Here is a 23552-nt window from a genome sequence, read left to right on the forward strand (position 1 = left end):
TTTTTAGTCCTCATTGGATAGACACCGGCATGAAACTCATCCAGTGAACTCTTTCCAAGCATTAGATCTCATTTACAAAAGTCGAAATATTTAAGTGTGCAATATAAGCTTAGTTAATAAAGTTATTTCTCGTAAAGGCCATTCCTTTATTATAAAAGGTTTTCATGTTGTAGCAAGAAAACGCTTCACACTTCTGGGACGAACCATTATGGCATTTTCATGGTGTAGATTTGAAACATTAACTTGATTTCAGTGCGCTGGATGTAGTTTGTGGCTCAGTGATCAAAGGCGTCGCCTCGGCATGTTAAAGCGCAGCAGTGTGGCTCTTCACAGGAAGCCGTCAGTGTTAAGTGTATCGACGGGCAGGAGAGCCCCTTCTCTCCGTTAGTGTGTCGCACCGAGACGCCACCATCAATGTTCATGCAGTCTGTGTCGTGCAAACTTCTATAAAAAGATATTTATTCTTCAAAAACGTGTCTGTCGAGACAAAGTACTGTAAATTAGGACATTTCTCATTCAAAGCCAAAAGACTCTGGGGAGTTCAGGGTGTTTCAAGTAGAAAATGCCAATAAATAATATGGAAATTCATTCAGACTGGTTGTTGTTTTTTCAGAGTCAAGCGGAAATAACGTCACTCAAGAAACACAGTATATTTAAGACGAGACAGATTTATTCCACTTTCAAAATCTGATTTTAAGGAAGCTTATAAACCTGATCTCACATTGTTAAACTACAAACACACTACACATGTTTACATCGGTACATTATGCACGTTAAATTGTTGTTTTCAGCAGAAGCTTCTATTCAGTCGGACCGTAGCTCCGCTACAGACTGGAGGCTTCACCCCCTGAAAACACAGATTCAGGCCCGTTACAGTACACAATCTTTTTACATGCATTTCTACCAGAACCAAAATCTCAAATTAAGAGTCACAGTAACGAGTAAAAACAGTCCTCACCTTGTAGAGTTGGCAAACAAAGTGGAAAAGAGACGACATGGCCGAGTCTTCGGTCTCCTGTGTGTATTCCTGAAACACAGAAACAGTTTATGATCCTTCAGAAACGTTTAGTCCTCTTTAGTGGGGAGTTGTTAAAAGCTTCAGCAGCTCTTGACTACACACAAACAGTGTAGTTTAAACTAAGAGTCCATGAATATGAGAACAAGGACATTAAGTTTTACACATAGACCACTTCCTTATTCAACTTGCACGCTCATCTCCAACTCACTAAAGATAGATTATTCGGTTGAATATTCCTACAATCAAAACTTCAATCTCTGGTTTGCAGTGCAAACTTGATAAGATATACATCGAGCTATATTTTATTAGTGATATGGAACAATATTGAGCAACATGCAAACCAATGTCAGAGAGAAACATCAGATCCTGCAGCTTCATATTCAGGTCACAACTACAATGTTTTGATTATAAATTTGTAGGAGAGAAAACATTACTTTCGGTCTTTGTGACACTTCAGCAGATGGATCAATCGATCGTAAGTCCAGAGTGTTTTACCCCATTGAAGGTGACCCAGGGGACGTGGGTGTGTGCGGGGTGCAGCGCTCTGGTCATGACAGCGTTGCTGTGCATCAGCTGGAATCCCAGATGTCCCTTCAGACACGAGTCCACGCTCGACCAGGAGACGGAGGGCGCGAACAGCTGCAGGCACTGAGACGAGCAACAACAACAACAACAACAACAACAGTCTAAAGCGCCGGTCTTTTAAATCCCTACACACGTCAACTATACTGGAGCACCGACATGAACCATAGTGATGATTATCATGTCTTTGGTCTGTTTTGTACATTTTACTCAGATTTCCAAGTAATTACAATCTGACCAGGTGATTCTGAGGAATGTCATATTTAAAAAAATACAGTGACTTCTGTAGTGCGTGAAATGGAGTGAAGCAAACGAGCTAAATGGAAAAATTATGTTGCAACACTTTTAGTGGATTCAGCGTCTTTAAGACAAATTTGTATTCAGGACATCTTCATTACTAGAATTGTAGATTTATTGCTAATTTAGATTTTGTAGAGCTGATCTCCCGATTACTAAACAGTGGGTCGGTTTTGCAGAAGTTCTTCTGCAGGTCCTCACAGGCTGGGCAGCGTTGAGAACATCTACAGCCGACTCCATGCAGTTGATGATCTGAAATGCTGAGTCTCCCGTTAAATGGATGATGCAGGCCTGAGGAACAGATCAAGCAATCTATTGTCATCATGTTGTACGATGACAAGAGTCAACGAGATGAAGAACGGTTCGAACCTCAATCATGTTCCCTCTGCATTCAGGCTCTCCGTGCTGACAGGTGAAGGGAGAGTTCGGTGATGGGATTTCCTACAAGAAACGTGTCAACTTTTAGTAGACTTGCATGTTAATTAATCCATCAACAGAGGACGCGGATCGGTGTACCTTTGCGTTCCCGTAGGGGACCAACGTGACGGTCATGATGTCCTGCAGCATCGTCCAGGTGGGGAAGAGCTGCTGGGTCAGGAAGGCTCTGCAGGCCGGACACAAGCTCTCATAGAAGAGAACGACAGACACTGGAGCGACATCCTGGTTCAGTCTGGTAGCGTTCACCTCCATACACTGTTTCTGAACCTACACCAGAAAAAAACACTTTGATGTGTTAAAAGTATACTTTTATAAAAGAGAAAGATCTATTAACCGTCATTACACATTTGGTGAAAACCTCATGACATGTACTTTCAGGACACTAACATTCTCACAAAAGCGAAACGAAATGCAACAAATTGAACACAACACTAGTTTAAGTAAGTTATGAAAGTGACATTGCAGATTTGTCCAAGGGAAATGTACATTTTTTTAGATTAAAAACAAAGATAATACATTTTAGAAAACACAAATACAGCTTGTACTTGCTTCTCATTTCATGTGCATGGAGACAAACCAAGTCTTAAGACACTATTTTATACACAGCTTGCAGCTTCACCTTCAAAGTAAAACAAACTGTTTTCTGCACTCAGCTTTAAACTGATTAGTTGGTTGGTTTGACCCAGAGCTGCTCTGCCGGTCACATGGAGAACCTGTGGTGTTCAATTTCTGAAGCATGACTCCCATTATAACACAGACAAAGGGGGTTTCCCATGTTTGCAACAACGACACAAGATAATATCAATAATGCCAAAAGATGAGAAATGTGGAGAAAAATTCAGTCAAGCTGGGGTTTTTTTTTAGATTAAAGCTTTATAAAAACACTTTATATTCTATAAAAGTGTTTTTTTAAATAAAATAATGAAGTACCTCACACTGAAATAAAAGTTATATTAAGAATGCTGCTAGATCTTTTGTAATATAATAATGCACTATAATAATGTGCATATCTATGCATGTTCTGCAGTGACCCTGCACGAGGTTGAACAAATACACTGCTATGAATATATGAATATATTTTGCTTTCTACTCACGTTGCAGGCGATGGCGATCTCCAGGGATCGACACCACTGAGACGGCGGGTACCGGCAGGCCGGTTTGGGGTGAGACGCGCCGGATCTTCTCCAAACGGAGCAGAAGAAGAGCAGAAACACAGCAGACGGTCCTGACAGCTTCATGGTTGACATCAGAAGTCCTCACAGTGACGGAGGAGACAAGAGGAAGAGAAGAGAAGAGCGGCTCCTCCTCAAAGCCGCCCAATCAGCCTCGTGATTAGCTCCAGGTGAGACTGATTGCTGCTGCCTTCAGGGACCCCCGGGAAACTCCCGCTTCTGGCTCCGTAAGGGAAAACGACAGCAAAATAATATCTGGCTGTTAAATATAGAAGTTTAATAGTGGAGAAGGACGTCTCAGTATTTAGTGACATATATAGGGAACATTTAACTCGTTTTTTTGACGTAAACCCTGAAGGATTTAACTGAGGTCACCTGTTAAATAGTTGAACGTGAGACTCTGCAAGGCGAACATTTACAAACGGGACAGCGCTTTGCTGCAACATATCAGAGGAAAGTGAGAGGTAATTGTCGAATTATCTATTTACCTAACTTATGTCAAAACAGCTTCAATTCAAAAATGAAATGTGATAAATGTAATGAAGGCTGCTTGCATTCCTCTTTCATGTGTTCTGTACTGTCTTTAACCTCTAATGTTTCTGTCTAAATTATGCTAGGATGAACACTGATTTGCCTTCCTCTTGTTTTGTTTTTGTCTCAGGCTTCAACACTTCCACTGGTAAGTAATAGATTGGGCCCAATCCCGTGCAATCTCATGAATATTATCACTACTCCATAGTACATTTAATTTAATGTGTAGTAAATCAGCTGGAGGCTTGTAAATCCACAGTATGTGTTACTGTGGTGCAGCTCATGATGTCTGAAGTCTTTGTAGGGTTTTGCTCAAAATGTGTTAAATGTTATTTGTGATGTGTACTTCATACTTTGTTTATCTAGGCTTGTACTTTGGATTCACCTCTAACAACTTAAGTCCTTAAAATCTTCAGGTTATCAAATAATACTCGCAACAATTCATTAATCCATCAACTCAAATTTATTTGGGGATCCAAAAGTGCATACATGAACAATGATGTTCTGAAGTGGGTAAAGTCAGGTTTACACCAACACAAATGTTTGAACCATCATTTTATTTCAGATATGACTCCTGAATGAAACACAAGCTATTTTCAAAAAAGCTGAAATGTAATTTCATAATCAATACATTAAAGAAGCAGTTACAGTAACAGTATTTCTCACAGCAATATTAACAAAGGTCAGCTAAATGCTTTAAATTAAAGCAGAAAGACAAGTCCATACAGCCACAATGGAAAAAAAAAGTCAGAGTTACAGAAACATCAAGTATTATGCTGAATGTGATGCAGAGACAAGTAGAGGTATTTGATCAATTCAAAGTGAAAGAAACCTTTCTACACATCAAATGCCAAGATTTTAATCATTTAAAACCTCGATAAAGAAATAATCCTCCATCTATCTCGGGCTGAAAACAATCCTATCTCCTAAAATGTTGTGGTTTGCGTAACAAATGTTGCATAAGCTACCATGTTTATGGCATGCAAGGAAGTTGATGGAGCGGCGCACTGTGTGAATGCAAATATATGTTACTAAACAAGCTCCTTCCTCTCAACCCGACCCACAACCACACCCTGAATGAATATAACCATCGACTTTACTTATGAACTTAATCTGTCTCCATCGCATTGATTAAACACGCACCAAACCCACCTATAGCTCTTATACTGTGTGTATATATATACTATACACCCTCTTATTCAGCACATAACCGGCTCCTTTACTCAACTCTAAAACCCTAAACGCAGACATTTCTGTAACAACCTGTTCTTCACACACAACATTTACGCTGGCCCATTCTGCAAAAAGTCTCAAACTCGCTATATGTGATATTTAGTGCAGACAATTTAATACATTGTTCCTACAAGATCTGTCGCAGGCAAAATAGAATGATTAAACTTATGTCAGTAAAACTACCTCATTAAGGTTGGAGGAAAGATCGGCGTCATGGTTAAATGTACAACAAAAACAAAGATAATTTTAGTTTTCGGTCTGAGACGAGCAGCAAACTCTATTCTCCAGTATCAAAAAACATCTTACGAGTCCATCCACTTTCCCAGCGTTCACACCCTCTACTTCCTGCCTTGTTGCTGAACAAAAGCATCGATTAAAATCACACATCCAAGCTGGACTTCAATCCTTCGAAGGAGGAAAAATAAATAGATTCCCTTTTCAAAGAATTAAAGCAAGCATTATTATCACCACTAAAAAATAAAATCTCAATTTCCTTACACCACAGAACTTGACAAACAAATCAGGCTCATCTAATCTTCCACGTCACACACACATCTAACGCAACATTTCAGTAAACCTTCTCGAGGTGTGCAGCACCTTGTTGGACAAGACTTCACTATTGGAGTTGAAAGCACATCATGACACGTTGCATGATGTGAGACACCAATTGTTCTCCTAGAAAGCGTAAATCTTTGTGAAATGTGTTTTTTATTATCTCTGTATTCCATGTGTTTTTTTGCACGACGTTAAAACAGTTAAATCACAAAGTGAGACAGTGAGAAGAGAAAAATACCATTTTTTTGTATATACAGTTAGTCTACAAAACAAATACCACTACTCACTCACACCGGTGCTTCATCAGTGCTACAACAAATCAATCTCATCAGCAACTTGTCCACATTTAGCACCACCAGCTGCCTCAGCAACATGGCGGATGCACATGAAGACAGTCATAGTATCTCCACCTCATATGAGGTACTTGTGTGCAAATACTCTGCTTTATATCTAAACCCCTCAGATAACTGGTGTAGTCTGTGATGTTTGTTCTTGCACATATAAGCGATACACCTTCTCTTTTTCCTGCTACACAAAATAACGTTTCTTTTCCACTAATTCACAATATTAAATACATTTATATTTTAAGGTATGGACTTAAATCAAACACTCGATCAATCTAGTGAGTTTGCAATAAAATAACGGGCATATCCTAAATGACATGGGACATATTTCTCATGCCTGACCAACAGTCATTTAGGTGCATCGACCCATGTTTACTCTATAACAAGTCTCTATGAGATGGACGTTAAGATCCTGTGAGGCAGGAAATTTAGGCTTTTAATTTGACTTTGAATTTCTAACTCGGGTAAATCACGTGGTTTTTTTCACCAGCTTGTCAAGAAGCAATTTTTCCCTAAAATGAGGGACAAAAGCGGGCCGACGCTGTCGCTAACTTCATAGCTAACACACTTCACTTCCATCAGCAGCTGGCTACACAAAATACGACATCTTGAGGAGGAGCAAGCATCATTCACAGCCGAGTCTGGACCGTACACACTTTATCATTCTCTCTCTCTTGCTTGCATGTACGAAGGGACAGGGCAAAGTATAAAAGATGTGCTTTAAGTCCCATTTTGGGAACATTGTAGTTTCACCACAGCAGACGCACATCGGTAACATCAACAGTAACACACGACTATTCCTAAGTCTCTGACTATTTGACCCCGGCCTCTATTTCTACACAGGAGTACACGACTGCATGCCCATCAGCACCGAGCATTACAAAGCAGCATAAAACAGCTGACCGACATTTCAAAATGTGCTTCTTTTCTGGACGGAGTAACAACACAGGTTAGAAATCCTGCTCCTCGTCCACAACCTGTGCAATGTGGCACCTAAAGTTTTACCACTGTGCAACACTTCATCGCAGATTCACAACAGACATGAACGCTTTTCCATTTGCGTTGACAGTAGTCACTCATCCTGTGTGACATTTAAGGAGAACTACAGTAATGAGTGCTTAGTACCAATAATGGAAAACAAATAAAAATAAGAATATGGCTAACCCGTCAAAGAAAGCTAACAGACATATATTCTATAGCTGGTGTTGAGTGTGTAGTACCTGAACCGGTATCAAAACAGTACCCAGCCATTATGTCCATAATATAAGTTGTAAATGCAACGTAATCCGTCACACATTATGGCATGCAAAATCAAACATTTACACTTTTTTTAAGTGCCACAAATGGAGAAACTTTTTTTTTCAACTCCCTGAAATAAACAGTCGGACAAAATAGAGAACTTCTGAGAGTGCAACTTGCATCAAGCGTTTGACATATAAGCACTCACAGAGAAGTGCATTCAACGTAACCAATAAACAGGAACAAATATACATTAATGGGCATCCAAAACTACTGTATTTTTGCTTATAAAAATAGTTCAAATGATTCGCTGTAACTCAGTGTAGCGCCACACACAGTGCACTATCAGAGCAGTGACCTGACCCCGAGGTATTAAAGTACCTTTAGGTATCCAGGTATATTCTGCAGCTGTCGTCCAACATTAATCAAACCAGTGAATTTGCAATATCATCATTTTGTCACATTTTATCGTAATATACTTTATTTAATCCACAGCTTAAATCATATTTTCTTTTAGCTATATTGCTGTGGGAATATGGTTCATTTGATAATCACTTGAAAAAGAAATGGTTGAATATTAGGGCTGGGTATTGTGACGAGGCCATTACCAAATACTAGTACTCTCAAAGTGATACCGATACCAACAGAGTACCACAATTACTACCTCACTACATGTCCCACCAGCGTTTAGCGCTGATGACGCCGCCCCTCAACCCAAAGTGTCGAGGCGACATTGTTGAGGAAGCGTGACCGAAAAAAGGATCAATAACAGGTGTCATCGACACCTTTTTATAAAGGTAATGAGTACCAATACCCAGCCCCATTCAATATGATGATTGAAATATGATACGGGTAATAACTACCTTCAATAATAATACTCCCCTTGAGGGTGTTTGTGCTCCAGTTAGACACAACCTCAGTGTTGGTTCGTCAGAACATCGCTGTTTGCACCCAACGTCGTACTCATAGGGGACAAGACATCTCCTGAGAGTAACACAAAGAAATCATGACGGCTGCAACAGGAACACGTAAGGGCACTTTTCAACCCGATATCTAAAAGACCCGTGTTTCAACACTCCACATCCAGAGACTCATCAAAGCTCCTGGATCACCATTCTGCTAAAGCCTCAGTCCAAAAATATAGAACTTTAAATATGTCATGAATGAAAAGTTGATCTGAAGCAGTGTCTGTGCTTATTGGGTCGGTGTTCAAACCACAGACACGCTTCTTATTATGTGTCTGTTCTGCTGTGTCTGCTGCTTCACAGTTAATACCCGCTCATATATGATAACTAACACTTCAAACTGTTAAACATATTTTAAGCTTGAGTTTAAGCTTGATTGTCTCATTTGTATCTGAACAAAAATCTTCATCTGCTAATAATTGAATCGCTATAATGACAAAACACATTGTTCACACAGGGGATATAAAGTATAAATACACCACAGAGGTCCCCCATGCACAGCTTGTTTTCCCTCAGTCCAGAGGATAAAAGTGTATAATGAAGATGACAATAAGAAAATAACTTTTATATTCCACTTAAATAACAACTTTGTTTTCCAACCAGCAACATCAATATGTGAAATGAGTGTCTCACAACATCTTCAACTCTCATTTCTGTGCTTATGTGTGTTCTGGTTGTCTTGTTTGGATAAAGTGCTTGTGTGTGTCACCTCAGTTTCTGTATTACACGACCCATAATGCACATGGACATGGTGCAGAGTCCCATCCTGAGCTCAGTTTCCAAGAAGCACCTTAAACACTGCAACTGCACTGATTATAATGATGTAAGATATGTATTGTGGAGGCATGACTTAACTTATTATGAAACTTCATTTGCATTTTGAAGTATTTATGATTTTATTGTGCTTTACTTTCAGAAAAAAACTGAAATATTTAGTGTCTGAGTTAGTGGATAATGTAGATGCATTTCTCTCCACCGGGGAAATATACCATAATTGTTGAAAAATAATTGAAAATAGCCGATTATCTCTTTCTTTCTTTCTTTGAATGTTCTACTTAAAGAAAGTTTAGTGTCAGTATTCTGACAGTTGGAGAGTATTACCCTGTGGTACACGAATATTGTCATTACGTAATGAGTTTTTAACTTTCATACTTTAACTTACTCAAGTTAAAGTATCATCGTTTGGGGAAACTGTCTGACAGTACTGTCATCACCTGGAGGCAGTATTTCAGTACTACTTCAGTACTGCCACAAAGATTTAGTTCAATGTTAAATTCAGCTAAGTACTTAATCCCAATTGTGTTTTTTTTACAAGCTGTGTATGCAGATGGCAAGCAAATGGGATTTCTAGTATTAGGAACAATAGCTTTAAAAAACAAATTGGATAGCTTAGCTCAGAGCTGAAGTCAATATGTTTAACAACGCGGACAATCAACTCATCAGAACTACGAGAGAAAATCTGTTCAAAATCTCTTCCACGTGACTGTTGTTCACTTCTGTTTTTGTTTGTTTGCTGTGACATCTTACCAGTGTGGGATTTTTTTTTTTTTTTTTATGTGTGTGTGATCTGAGCACTGAAACCATTTCTGGTGAAAGTACGGTGACGACACAAACCGGTGCTTTGTCAGAGTCCCGGTGACGGCGTCCATGTTGGTGCATCTGTGGTGGAAATGGTGAAGCTTTGGGGGAAAGTGCCATCGGGGTGGCATGCTGGTGTGTCTCAGCTGGACTGCTGGCTGAGAGCGGGCCAGGCCAGGGTTACATTCAGCTGCTGGTTGTGCTGGATCAGGGACGTGTGTCGGTAGTGGAGCACCAGCTCTCGTAGCGATGGGTACTGGTTGAAGGGCTCGGCGAAGCCGAACCCTGTGGCTGTTCTGTGGATCACGCAATGCTTCACATCCCCGTCCACACTGCATGAGAGAAAACACATTCTAATGATATGAATGCAGGATATCCATGCATTAGGGTTAGAGAGGCGAAATTATATTATTTCGACATGCCTGAAGGATGAAAATCTGATGGTACTCACACAACAGAGCAGGCAAAGGAGCTTCTCTGAGTCTGGCTGTCTCTGATGAGGAAGGTCCCGTCCCTCCTCCCCCTCAGCAGCTCTTCCGCCTCCTTTCGTCTCATACCACCAACGTACCAGCTCCTCTCCTCCCGGTCGCTGTCTTCTGCCAGAGTGTACGGGCTGAAGCGCGACGGAGAGGTGGACCGGTGAGACGAGTGAGGAAGTATTCATTTTAAAGCACAGAAATAGCAAAATATATGATTGTATCTTTAAAAAAAAATCTGGTTTAATAAAAAATGTATGCAATATGTATGTTGCAATAAGCCAAAGAGGAAATATGAATCCTATTTATAGTGTTCAAGATCAGATTTTGAAGCGCGCTAATTGGTTACAGGTGTATTGTGGGTGCAGATGACTTGATTATTTATGGTATTTCAGTGGCATTGTTTAGCAAAGATAACACAAATTACACTCACTCACACTACATGTTGCACACACACACACACACACATCAGCACTATAAGGAATGAATCTCCTCAGACATGCATTTTGTTATATATATATATATATATATATATATATATATATATATATATATATATATATATATATATATATATATATATATATAATTAGGCTCAATGGACCAGGTAAAATGAAGATACTCACTCCTCTTCTTCATTGCTGATGCCCAGCCAGTCATTTATCTGACTTGGTTTGGTGCCTTGCTGGGTGAGCCAGCTGAAACATGGAGACAACACAGTGAAGCAAGCAGCCATGTGGTGATACAGAAGGCTTTTCCATTGAGTTAGAAAATATATGCAAATAATATCATTGCTCATTATAGTTTTGTAATATTCAGCTGTCATTATTATACTCTGCCCTGGCACACTTGTGTGACATAATGGCACTTTTACACAGAAAAACCGTAAGTTGTGTTGATGCATAATAGAGACGACACATATCTCACTACAACACGCTTAATAGATGTCAGCTGGCTAAAGGCATCAGTCCCACCTGCTGTCGGCTGTATTATTTATAATTTGCACATAAAAAATGTGTTTTTTGTTTAAGAAATAGGCATTTTGTGACTCCTCCCATGCGGTGTGTGCGTGTGTGGTAGACAGCCTCAGTTTTTCTTTACTATTCAAAAAAATATTTAAATTTTGATCCTTGTTGACTTCCCGGCCCAGACCTGCCTCCAACTGACATACATACAACAATCTGAACCGTGAGGTGCGTGCGAGTTAAATTTACAGCAGGTATTGGTCTCTGATCTTCCGCAGCTGCACCAGGTCGGGCTTCAGGCTGTCCATTTTCTTGTCGACCTCCATGTGAGCCAACGCCTTCCTCCTCAGCTCCTCCTCCAACTTCTTCTTGCTGTTGTGGATCTCCTCCACCCTCGACTGCAGCTCGTCCGAATTGTTTTGAATCCTAGGAAGAGGAGGAGGAGGAGGAAGAGGAGATTGAACAACTTTACTAAAACACTCCAGAGTGGTTTCCTGTGGGCGTGGCCAGTGGTGAGCACTTTTTTCATGTAGATTTTTCCTTCATAAAATAAGTCAAACATAATACACTAAAGTGACAGAGTGGGACATGAGGGTTGGTATTTTTGGAGCGTACTTGTCTGACTGTGTACTGCTGTCCAATGTGAGGAACATGTCGATGTATTCTTTGCTGTAGCGCTCTTGTGTTTCACACTCCTCCTCGAAGATCCGAATGATTTCGCTGAAAGCCTCGATGGCTGTCCGCTTGCTCTGCAGCTCCTGAGGAGGAAACGCAACGTCTTTACTTTCACGTACCAAGGCCTGGCAGTCAGGCGGAGTCATAAATATTCACTTAAAGATTTTTACTTTTAACTAAGAAAACCGACCTGAGAGGTTTGGTTAAACTTCTCAAACAGACGATCATACTCTTTGCTCTTCTCCTTGTATTGATCCTGAAATATCCTCAGCTGTTCTCCAACCGCATCGATGTCAACGTCGATCGCAATCTGCTGCTGCGGACGAGAATGTTTAGAAAGATTAAGATATTTAGGAAGATACTGAGAGATATTCAAAGTACCAGGTTCATTTTTAAAGCTCCTGTCATTCATTTAATCTGATCTGAAGGTTTGGGGCATATTACAAACAAAATGTAGACATTTAAAAAGCATCCTTGAAATCAAATTGATCCGTGTTTCTAGCGCTGATGCTCCTAACACGGTTTCAAATAATTTATTATGCAGTTGTAATATAAGAAGGCACACATTGATAATGTCATAAACCCACCTGTTGGTGTCTGGTTATGGGGTAGAGGAGCTGTGTGTCCAGTTTGGAGTTGTACTGGGCCAGAGACTTATTCTGGAAATACTGGATCAGGTTCACCACAGAGGTGAAGGCCAGCGGCTCGGAAAAGCCGTACTTCCCCTCGTGATGGAAGATCTTTATCAGCCTGTTGGAGCCATCTTTCCTACAAAAGTCAAAGCATAAGCGTCACACAAGTTTCCAATGCGTGCAACATGGATCAGGCCTCTGAGCCTCAGAGAACGTCGTCTGGGAGAAAGCATTGTTTTTGAAAGTTTAATATTGGATTTGAGCACTTTTAGGACCCGATAAGGGCTCGTTGTGTGTGTGTATATTGGTAAATTGATTTACAGATGTAATTTCCCACTGGTGTCTGTGGGGAAAAAACCTTTGGCCGCCATGACCGACCCCAAAAAAGGGTTAAACGTTATATTTGCACGCGCTCACACCACATAGACGCTAAACGTACCTTAGCGTGAGTGTGTACTCCCCCTTCACCTTACTGGAAGCATCTCGGACCAGGAACGTGCCGTCAGGAGTGTGTCTCATCATCTCATTGACTTCCTCTCTGGACAACCACAAAAGAGGTTCAGGGTTCAAACTGCTCAAGTAGAGTTTTAAGAAAACATCTAAATAAAATCTTGCTATGTAAATATATATATATTGAAAACAAAGCAGGTTAATGTTCTGTACTATATTAGTATTGGATCATCATTATGGCATTACCTGGAGGTATTTCCCCAGTACCACTCGGCGTCAGACAGATGGTCGTCAGAGCTGCAGTTGCATGCCGCCATTGCTTTGGTTTTGTTGCTCTTGGGTTGAGCTTCTGACCACAAAAAAGGCAAAAAAAAAACATTTGTTTGAATACAGAATAGCAAAAACAAAAATAGTGGAAGAAAAAAACGTCAAAAGCAGGTTACAAGAAAAAAAAAGTGATATTATGATGTCTGGAATGTTGGAGAAACCAGGATTAATATAAAAGTATAAAAAAAGTATTTCTATAAAACATAATCTATCTTAATCCGCATCCTTTTTATCAGTTTTTACTTATAATATTATCTATTTCTTAACAACAGGTGTAACTTTTGTCAAAATCATAAAAATGACTAAATTTCAAAACCGGAGAGGCATTAAATAAACAGTTTTGGTTTGTTGTACGTTTCCCGTCATTTCAGAACAAAAGTGATGAGATAATCTAGAGAAGACGTGACGTCTGTACGTCTAACAGGCAGAACAAAGAGATTACCTCCTTCCTCGACAATGTTGGCTCTCAGTGCCGCAAACGCATCAATGTGGTCGCCCGGGGGGGAAGAGTCCTGCGGGATCGCCGTCGGGCTGCGAGGGTGAGGCTGGCCGTCGTTTCGTCCCATCTCGTTCTCGCAGGACTCTGCAACACGAAGCACACGGCGGCCCGCTGTGACTCCTGTCTGCCCTGCTGGCCCGCCGACACTGACTCCAGAGGGAGATATCGTTGCGCTGCTTCGTCTTGCACCATGTGGGAGAGAGTTTGTCCAGACTGGTCTGCTGACAGGTGACACTGTCTGACTGCCTAAAATACCAGGACGGGCACTCCTCGACACTCTGCTGGGGCTCGACCTCGCCTCGCTTTGCCTCGCCTCGACTAACAAACAGCAGCTGTCTGCGGCGGGATGCCACGGGCCTGAAGGACTGTTGATGTTGATGTGTCTGATTGTGGTAATTGTCCCCGTGTGTGTGCATTTGTGAGTGTGTTAATGTGGTATTAGGAAAGCCGGGGAAGGTGGGAATCTGTCTGTCAGGCGTTTCATTTGCGTGTGAATTATTTGTGTTTAGCTCGTGAGGCGTGCCGTTAGCGGTTGATGTAAATCATCCGTTCAGCACTCGGTATGTTTGAAGATGCATTAAATTGCTGCTGCAAATAGAGCTGTATGTTGGAGGAATCACATATGCTGGACTAAAATTAGAGCGTGCGTAAACTCATTAACCCCGAGCCCACAAACAGTGAAGCTCTGTCAGAACCTGCCCGCTATGCAAACCTAAGAAAAGCTCTGCGTCTCATAAATGTTGAATCTCGGGGAATCATTGGGATCACTGGACCTCTGAAGATAGACGTGATCTCAGCTGTTGACGTTTCTCTTGGAGTTTGCCAAATTCTTGTTTACTAAAGCTAAACTTGTTTTTGATTTATGAATCCAAGAGGCTTTAATTGAAATGTGACATTACATTTGACAAATACTAAAACTACTCCACTAAGTTTGGAAATTCAAAGTTTGACAATTCAGAAACTAAGTCATTTTTACAAAGTAAAGTGATTCTAACTGCTGAATTTATTAACAGAGTTCTACTTTTAATTTGGCATCAATTGAATCTTTCTTACTGGTTTTGTCGTTGACTTTCTCCTTTAGTTGTTTTGTATGTACAGTCTTCTACCTTTACGGCATTAACACCTTAAAAAACCCTTTTAAAAAAACCTTTTTTAGGCCCTTTCCTCGAAAATGTCATCCCCAAACTAAAAAGTGTGTATCTCTGGAACCACTAGGGCTGTTTGAGTAATGTTGGTGTTATAAAATAAGGCTTCACATGTGAGATTGTGTGCAGATGTGTAAATATGAGTCTATATGTTGCTGGTTAAAAGTAAATGAAGGTGACACAGAAAGAAATGAAAAGGTTTCAGGTCCACCTTAAAAAAAAAAAGCACTTTCAGGATGAATAATAGTTTGAAATGATGCAGCTGTAATGTAACTCAAACACGAATCATAAACCATAACCATCTGTAAAGGTTGACTTTGATAAAATGAAGCAGAACAAAGTTAAAGAGAGTTTAGTACAGAGAACATTCAGGCGAGGACTCCAACATTTGCATTGGGGCACATTTTAATATGTTCATGTACCAAACCATATATTTCACTTATATGTGACTTATGGTGTTCAATACATCCAAATACAGCAGTTTTGGGCTTTTTTCTTCATAAAACAAGCTATGATTTATAGTTTTATAGAACAATCTCTCAGTCTACCCCGCTATGAGAGGGGATTGGTTTTCATTATAATTTTCATACCCACTCTTGTAACGCGTCAGCCCATCCAGCCTCAGCATGAAGCCAGAAGAAGTAAATGTGTTTTAATGACACTTCAGCGAAGCCAACATCTCTGTTATGAGACTGCTTCTGCTTGATTTTCTCCTCCGTTTACTGCGATGGATCAAAGTGATCTGCGTTCGTCTTACCTTGAGCTGCTGGTGCCGGCTCGGGCCTCGTAGCCTCGGCTCCGTCTGTCCGCTGCTGCGATTGGTTGAGCGGCGACGACGTCACCGAAGGTACGCGACGAGGCTCAGGATTGTCCCCCGCGCGCTCGGCGCTCTCGTCGAGGCCCGCAGCTTCGTCCGTGAGATGGAGGGACGCGAGCGACGACGTCGTGAAGTCGGCGTGCCGGAGCTCATTGTCCTCCGCACAGCTCAGCGCTCCGAGCTGGAAACCCTCTTCTGCCATTGTCACAACACGGACTGAACGTGTCCCCAGCGAGGTTTTATTGAGTTGGAGAAGCGGCGCGTTGATCACATACTATCATCTCATGGCCGAGGGACGGGGAAGGGACGGTGGTGAGTTCAAGGCTGCCCCGTGTTGTGGAGCATTTTTCTCGGCCTGAATCCCCGGGTGAACTTCATGGCAGAGCGGAGCGATGACATGGCGTCATGGTGTTTTCACTCCAAGCCCTCAGTGGGAGTTGTCTCCGTTCTGCTTCACAGAGGTTCGCTTGAAGGGATTCATATCGTGCAGCGAGACGCAGAACGACCACAGTTTGTTCCTGAACAGCTGACTGCCTGCGTCACCAGCACCTTGACACTAGTTATTGAGCTGTGAACCACCGGAGAGGAACAGACTGATATCCTTCTCAAGGACCCGCATGAGTATCATCTCATGTTGAAGAATCTAAAACAAAACAAAATGCACAAATATGAGAATCAGTGCTGAGAATTCAAAATAAGCTTTTTTTTTGCATGCAAATATCTGGCAAAATGTTTTAATAATCTGCGATGTGTCACAAATCTGTTCCCCATTTGATATTTTGGCCAATTAAACCTGCACTTGTTACAGCTTCCTGTTGCAGACATGCATTAATATTATTATTATTATAGGAGCATCCTGCAAAATAGGTTTATAAAAACTCAATCATTGACACGTCGATGCATTAAAATATTCAACACCATCATTTTGAGGTTTACATTTTTTTTTTCCATCACGTTTATACGAGATCTTGCATCCATTCACACATCTGGCCGTATCAGACATGTTGCCAATAAATGTGCACTGGAAACAGATTTAGGCAGATTATATCTTACAGGGAATAATGCACAAGAGAGTGTTGGATATTGCCTTGTGGGATGTCATGGGATTTGCTTTTTAGGAAGTCGGTATTACATTTTTTTTTAATATGATGATGTACAGTGTTGTCTCATGTAATCTATTACATGGTAAAGAATTCAAGGGACTAAATCCTCTTCCTCTCCCGGCATGTGGGTTAGTCAGCAGTTTATTATCCTCCTATACCCTTTACAACGTGACGAGAGGTGTGATGGGGGGACATCTGCGCCACAGAGTAAAACGCAATGTATTTTAACAAAAGATCAGATTATTTATACCGCATATATCATACCGATATTGATCTGATCCCATTACAATAGTCAAAGGTCATAGTTACAATGCAATTTTAAAAAAAAACCACAGTAATGTCATTTAACTTCTTGTGCTAAATAAGTTTCATCATTTTTAAATAAATATGTTCAACGAATGCTTCTCAGCATCTAGTTTTTGATAAAAGCTTGAAAAATGCAGATTATGTGACGACTCAAATGGACTTCATTTGTATCGGTGCTGTTAACGTCCAGAAGACGTAAACGTGTTCTGTTTCTCCAAAAGAAGGACGTGGTGGTGTCTGACTTCACTGAGCGATGACATCTTGCAGAGCAAATGTCGAAATGGCGTCGACATGAAAATACTTCCGCTGGTGCGCAGCCATTAAGTCTTCACGGAGCGACGTTCACATCGTGTCCACGTCCCGTCGAGGCCGTGAGAGCTATTGAACTGGATTTAGACGAAATCCTGTGATCTTTATCGCATTTAACCAACGTTATAATGTTTTTATACTTTCTTAAAAAACCCCAAATGTTCCATATCATCCAACTCTACCGGGTTATTTCATTTTTTAAAAATCAACGTTTATATTAATGTTCGTAAGTGAGAAAACCACGCTGTCCCAAATGAGTTTTAATGATGACCAAAACAACCAAAATGCTGTTTGCTAGGCTCACGCATTATTATTACATAACTGGGTCCAAAAAGCAAAGTTGGAGTCCTAAAAATCTCTTTGCGTATGTTTTTCATTTTAAAGCGCTCGTTGGAAAACGTCGCATCGGGCTCTTCAAAGTGTCGATTCACCGTCGTTGAAAAAGGAAGAACGTATTGATTTTTGCTGATGACGGTTCTTCTGGACGTGTTTTGGTGAAATATTCGCTCGTGTTCCGCGATCGATCGGCGCATCACGAGAACGGGACGGCTTACATCCGCCATGTTCCACCCCCCCGCCCCCCGACGCCTTCGAGCTTTCCATCGTCCCGTATCTAAGCCGGGAATGAGGAAGACATACGACGGCTGAACATGCACGCAACTTTCAAAATGGCAACTTTTGGGTGTCGATGAAAAATCAGAACAGCCTGAGTAGGAAAAAAAGAAAAGAAATCATCATCACGAGGAAACTCAGCAGGACGGGACGGTACGCACCTACCTGGGCCGAGACAGAAGGGACCGGGCGGCGGGGGGGAAGCCGACGTTTCAACCAACATCCATGAAGAGGCGAAGCGACGTAGCCGGACGCACACGTGGCTCAGATCAAACCAACCACCGGCCTCGGTCCTCACGCCATCCAATGTCCCTCTACCCCCCCTCTCCTCCCAACCCGTGCCGCCTCTCTGCCTGTGTCCTCCATCTTTTAAAGATCCTCTCCACTTGCTTGTTGTCCATCCCCTCTGAGTGCCACATTTTCCCACTATGCCATTCCTCTTTGGTATTTCCCTCTCCTCGTCAACGATACTCTCCATGTCTTCATAAAAAAAAAATCAAGCTTTTTTTTTTTTTTTCCATTACATTCCCACACTTAGATTTTACTTTTACATGCAATGCACAGAAGAAAAAAAAAAGTCCTCTGATCTGTGGAGTGCAGGATAAAAAAAAAACTATTAAAAAAAAAATCTACAAAAAGGATGCAGAGTGTAGAGTTTGTGCAGGAAAAGGAGAGGCAAAGGTAAAAGCAGCTGTACTCTTCGCACCGTAACTCTTTTTCACAGTTTGAGAGCACAGTGTGAATGCACAGTGGGGGGACAGAAGCATGAAAATGAGTCGGTGGGAAAAAAAAAAAAAACTCCTATATAAATAAATAAGGCGAGGATGCCACTGTTGCTATACAGAGCGAGAGGCTTAGTGGTCTCCTGAAATCCGATTGGCCGGCCTGTTGCCATGTGCTCAGGAGTCAGCAGAGATGCTGCTAACAAATCAAGGAAACGTTCTAATATTAGACTGTATGTATCTAGGCAGCGGGAGCCCCTGACCTCTCAACTCAGCCGGCGTTACGTTCCACTTCACAGATCAGCATAATGAAAGAAGTGGTGTGGAAGTAACTGGTTAAAAAAGATGTTACGGCACCGGAGACAAAACAGCAGACACGTCCCCTCCACCCCGACTCCCTCCATGATGCACCGTCAGGACAACGAGAGGGAGACGATTCATCTTCTGTTGACGCGCTGATATTCACGAAATACACATGTGTGTTGTGATTGCGCTGTTTTTTTGTTTTCTGGACATTCAGCTTATTGTCTGATCTCATACTGACAGTTTCTGCTGCAAGAAATTAGGTCTTTGCATTAAAAATTAAACAAATTGTCACTGAGCAAAGATAAAAGACATTTGTTTTTAAATGAACTATATGCTGGTTGTTTGCTGCTGTGTGTTTTTTACCCTTTAACTTGCATTTGTTATATATTTTATGAATAATATTCCGTCATGCATTATGATCTGTGTTATTCTCATACTGTCAGTATTACTCATTCTTCTGATAACATGTATGTATATGTCTTTATTTTTAGACATTTCCAACACATGTCATTACTGAATTTGCAATCCTAAATACATAATCCTGTATGTTGATAGATCTGCAATGCAGGTTAGACGGGTTCATGCTGTATTTTACCTCTTTTATTTTTATATAGTTTTCTGCTGTTCAAAGATAAAGGTAAAATATTCTAAAATCAAAACTATATTTAAAAAAAAGGACATTTTTGGATAATATTCAAAGCTTCATCCTCATTTCTAATCTAATCTGGATATTTAAACAACATTTGCAGCATGGGAAAGAATATTTATGATACTTATTTAGCTCTTTAGATCCGCTCATCGCTGTCCAGGGTATGAATCGATCTTCCCGTTCAGTTTAGTTTCACTCAGTAAAGAGATTAGACTTCACATGTATATTAGAAGCAGATTGAGTCTTTGGTAATCTCATTTTGTTTACAGATGATTTGTGTGCAGTGCTTGTCTGGAGTATTTGCCCTCAATACATTGGTGACTCAGGAATCACATCTAATGGCATGATAATAGATGTAAAGGGGTTAAATATATTGTGTTCCTCTCAGCACGCTCGTGAATACACAACTTGTGTGTCTTTCAGTTGCTTCATGTGATGCCATGGTGTGTACCGAAAGGCTGTTTGTTGTTGTTTAATCATGAATGTAAATATAAACCATTTGTAGAAATTTGCCGATTTGAATAGAGAATAAATGCACTGACTAAAAAAAACTGATTCATGTGATTTGTGTTGTGTATACATATTATATTTTTTCAATTATTCTTGTGACGGTTTAATGATTAATTGCTTAATTGTTATCAAACTGTGATCCTTTGCAAGATCTCAATGCAAGTCATGACTTTTTTTTACCACTATATCACTGCATGAAGAGCATGAAGAGCATGAAGATCCATCTAGAAGAACAAACATCATCCTTTTAAAACATAAGAATGAAGATTAGCAAATAAGAATCAGCTGTGTGTATATTTTTAAATGTACATTTGCATTGGAAAGCTAGTCCATGTTCTCTGGTCGTGATCATCATAATCTTTAAATTCCACATCAGGGCATTCTCCTGCTCTGCAGGTTGTGCTCCTGTCCCGTCTGCTAGTGCTGAACCATAACCTGCCGCATTGACGATTATGATGATTTTGAGGTAATTTCACACTAAGCCTCATTATAAATGGATTTAAGGGCGCAAAACATGTGACGACAATGTTAATAGAAAGAGAATTAGGTGTATGTTCATATGTTCAAGGTTCCAGTGTCAGCGGTAAGAAACATGGGAAAATAGAGTTTACAGGAGGTCATGCGGTCCCATTTGGACTGTCACGGACCGGTTGACCCAGGAGGAGAACCAGAGGGGGTCCAGCAGGGTACTGTGATGTCCTCCAGGCCGGTCCACAGCCGTCTCTTACAGGATATCATGAACACAGATGTCAGAGTACTGCAAATTGTCCAGTAGTAATACATGTTTAACTCTGAAGTGTGCATCGATTTCAACCCCGCAGGCCAAACTGAGCCTCCCGTGCCGAACGACCACAGTCTACACAACAGCATTGCTGTGAGGCACACAATGAACACAAACAGACAATTCAATCATTAATTGCATTTATTTGTTTGACAACGAATCGCCAAATAACATTCCTGACTGTGACGGCCTCGATCAGCGCGTCAAAAAGCGTCACCTGGAGCAGCGTGAGACAGTAATTCACTGAAAGTAAAACGGGCAGAGATGAAGAACTGTTCACTTCCTGATGGTGAGGTCCAGGAACTCCTTCCTGGTCGTGGAATCGTCCTGAAACCTTCCCAGCATGACGCTTGTGACGGTGCTGGCGTTCATCTTCTGCACGCCTCTCATCACCATGCACATGTGGCTGAAATACACAAAGGCAGATGTTTAAAAGACATTTTATCAAGCTGACAATTGATGCCGATATCAGAAAGGAGAGTTAAGAAGTCCTAAATCTAGGTGCTGTCCAGACTATCATCTTGCTAGCGCGTGGTTCATCTAAAGACGGAGCTCTGATTATAATCTAATACGGATTAAACAAAAGTGAAACACTCACACAGCCTCGATCACCACAGCGACTCCTGCAGGCTCCAGCGCCTCAGAGACGGCTGAAGCGATCTGTTTGGTGAGGCGCTCCTGAACTGTGGAGGAAGCAGCACAACAGACGTCTCACACAAACGCAAACGAGATGAAGAGTATGACAACGGGAGACGTGTGTGTGTGCGTGTGTGTGTGTGTGTGTGTGTGTGTGTCTGCAGTATTACAGCAGTTCATTTTACCTTGAAGTCGTCTGCTGTAGATCTCAACGATTCTGGAAAAAGAAAGGAGCGTGGATGAGATGTTGGTACGTTACACTGCATGAGCTTGTGTGTGTGCATGTGTGTGTCTGTGTGTGTGTGTCTGTGTGTGTTAATCACCTACCTAGCAAGCTTACTGAGGCCGACCACTTTCTTGTTTGGGAGGTATGCAATGTGAGCCTGGAATATTTAAAGAAAGTATTGCTTATGTTTAATGTATGCAATATATATGAAAGCCCCCTCCATGATGTATATAAGATCAGAACAACAAGCCATTAAAACTTAATTTAATATGAATATGTGTTGTTTTGGGGACACTGACCTTGCCAAAGAAGGGCACCAGGTGATGTTCACAGAGAGAGAACAGCTCGATGTCCTTCACGATCACGATCTCCTCGTGGTTTTCATCAAAGATTGCATCATTCAAGATATCTGTGGATCAGATGTTGGCTTTATGTTCAGTATTCATCCATTCATCCATTTTATGCATCACTAAGAACCAAGAAAAAGATATGCACTGCAGAGCCTCACTATTGTCTTCAAAACACAAGATGGAAAGTCTTTACATGCTCCAGTATTCGGGATATGAATCAAGTTTGCACCACTCAAAAAGTTGTGTTTCCAACACAACAAAGAACATGAACCCGTCCTCACCCTGAGTTGTTTCTTTGTAGCCTTTGGTGAGGAACTGCATGGCCTTGGCGGCGCGTAGCGGCGTCCGCAGGAGTCCCTCTCGGTCGACGTCCTCTCCGAGCTCGCTCAGGATGGTGGTGTACGCCTCGCTCGTGCGAGACAGATGTGTTGCATCTGCAGCGTCCTTGGCGTCCTTCTCGTCTCCGCAGGAACCGTTGTGACTGCGTTCCTTCAGGTCCGGGTGAACTCCTTCGTGGCTCTCTGCAGCGTTTTGGTACTCCATTCTCTAGCGCTTGACTCTGCTTTCAGTGAAGGAGACTGCAGGATACGATGAGCCGTGCCAAGTGGTCCACTGTTCTGCTCTGTGGCCTCAGAAAGAACGTCTGTGTTTTTATACCCTGATGTGAGCGAGCCCTCCAGCCTCCAGACACCCATGCAGACAAAGATTACTTACACATTGTTAACGCGAAACATTTCAAATTGGAGCTGTTGAGTGTTGGCTTCAACTCTCCTCAGTGAGAAGAAGTAACATCGCCGCACAAATCAATTTCATATCCCCACGCATTAAATGTCTTGGAACAGCATTTGACTGAACCGGTGATTTGAGTTCAGATACCTAAAAATCACATCCTTTGATTTGAGGTCACAGAAGTCTTGAGTTCCCTCACGAGCCTCGACGTGGTTTTTAGTGAGTGAGAGTCAGCAGCGAGCGAACATACTGCTCTGGACTATAATGGATTAAGCATGTGTATATATATATATATATATATATATATATATATATATATATATATATATATATATATATATATATATATATATATATATATATATATACACACAT

The 23552-nt window shown here is 41.2% G+C and overlaps 3 protein-coding genes across 6 annotated transcripts; all 3 read right to left on the minus strand.

The window, feature by feature from the left end:
• Positions 1-711: 711 nt before the first annotated feature.
• On the minus strand, positions 712-3718 carry ifi30b (IFI30 lysosomal thiol reductase b). Its single transcript, XM_068589836.1, has 7 exons — positions 3430-3718; positions 2414-2602; positions 2267-2338; positions 2099-2188; positions 1514-1666; positions 959-1027; positions 712-847 (listed from the first exon to the last, which is right to left on the minus strand). Exons 1-7 carry the CDS (start codon positions 3580-3582, stop codon positions 788-790), a joined length of 786 nt encoding a protein of 261 aa, XP_068445937.1. The 5' UTR covers positions 3583-3718; the 3' UTR covers positions 712-787.
• Positions 3719-8112: 4394 nt separating this feature from the next.
• LOC137793496 (phosphatidylinositol 3-kinase regulatory subunit gamma-like) lies at positions 8113-18618 on the minus strand. 4 transcript variants are annotated; one of them, XM_068589682.1, is made up of 12 exons: positions 18434-18618; positions 15879-16581; positions 13920-14060; positions 13397-13496; positions 13140-13238; positions 12656-12836; positions 12259-12384; positions 12009-12151; positions 11643-11819; positions 11055-11126; positions 10404-10565; positions 8113-10284 (listed from the first exon to the last, which is right to left on the minus strand). In XM_068589682.1, the coding sequence occupies exons 2-12, from the start codon at positions 16138-16140 to the stop codon at positions 10095-10097; spliced, it is 1653 nt and encodes a 550-aa protein (XP_068445783.1). In that variant the 5' UTR covers positions 16141-16581; positions 18434-18618; the 3' UTR covers positions 8113-10094. The 4 variants fall into 4 exon arrangements, with proteins under 4 accessions (XP_068445783.1, XP_068445784.1, XP_068445781.1 ...); XM_068589683.1 differs by having other exon boundaries at positions 12259-12381; positions 13397-13499; XM_068589680.1 differs by having other exon boundaries at positions 13397-13499.
• A 2808-nt stretch (positions 18619-21426) lies between these two features.
• Positions 21427-22991, minus strand: LOC137793565 (GTP cyclohydrolase 1 2-like). Its single transcript, XM_068589815.1, has 6 exons — positions 22730-22991; positions 22398-22507; positions 22200-22255; positions 22058-22089; positions 21835-21919; positions 21427-21642 (listed from the first exon to the last, which is right to left on the minus strand). The coding sequence occupies exons 1-6, from the start codon at positions 22989-22991 to the stop codon at positions 21513-21515; spliced, it is 675 nt and encodes a 224-aa protein (XP_068445916.1). The 3' UTR covers positions 21427-21512.
• Positions 22992-23552: the final 561 nt, after the last annotated feature.

Source organism: Clinocottus analis, unplaced genomic scaffold, assembly GCF_023055335.1.
Source record: "Clinocottus analis isolate CAN_PGR_092001 unplaced genomic scaffold, fCliAna1.0.p SCAF_23, whole genome shotgun sequence".
Classification (NCBI taxonomy): Eukaryota; Metazoa; Chordata; class Actinopteri; order Perciformes; family Cottidae; genus Clinocottus; species Clinocottus analis.

Coding starts and splice junctions, on each gene's coding strand:
- ifi30b (XM_068589836.1), bottom strand. CDS start 3,582: ATGTCAACCATGAAGCTGTCAGGACCGTCTGCTGTGTTTCTGCTCTTC. Junction 1,028..1,513: donor CCTGGGTCACCTTCAATGGG/GTAAAACACTCT, acceptor TCTGTGTTTCAG/GAATACACACAGGAGACCGA. Junction 848..958: donor TTGTTTGCCAACTCTACAAG/GTGAGGACTGTT, acceptor CTGTGTTTTCAG/GGGGTGAAGCCTCCAGTCTG.
- LOC137793496 (XM_068589680.1), bottom strand. CDS start 16,140: ATGGCAGAAGAGGGTTTCCAGCTCGGAGCGCTGAGCTGTGCGGAGGAC. Junction 13,239..13,396: donor TACTGGGGAAATACCTCCAG/GTAATGCCATAA, acceptor GTGGTTGTCCAG/AGAGGAAGTCAATGAGATGA. Junction 10,566..11,054: donor ATCAGCAATGAAGAAGAGGA/GTGAGTATCTTC, acceptor GTCGCGCTTCAG/CCCGTACACTCTGGCAGAAG.
- LOC137793565 (XM_068589815.1), bottom strand. CDS start 22,991: ATGGAGTACCAAAACGCTGCAGAGAGCCACGAAGGAGTTCACCCGGAC. Junction 22,508..22,729: donor CTACAAAGAAACAACTCAGG/GTGAGGACGGGT, acceptor TCTGATCCACAG/ATATCTTGAATGATGCAATC. Junction 22,256..22,397: donor TGGTGCCCTTCTTTGGCAAG/GTCAGTGTCCCC, acceptor TAAATATTCCAG/GCTCACATTGCATACCTCCC.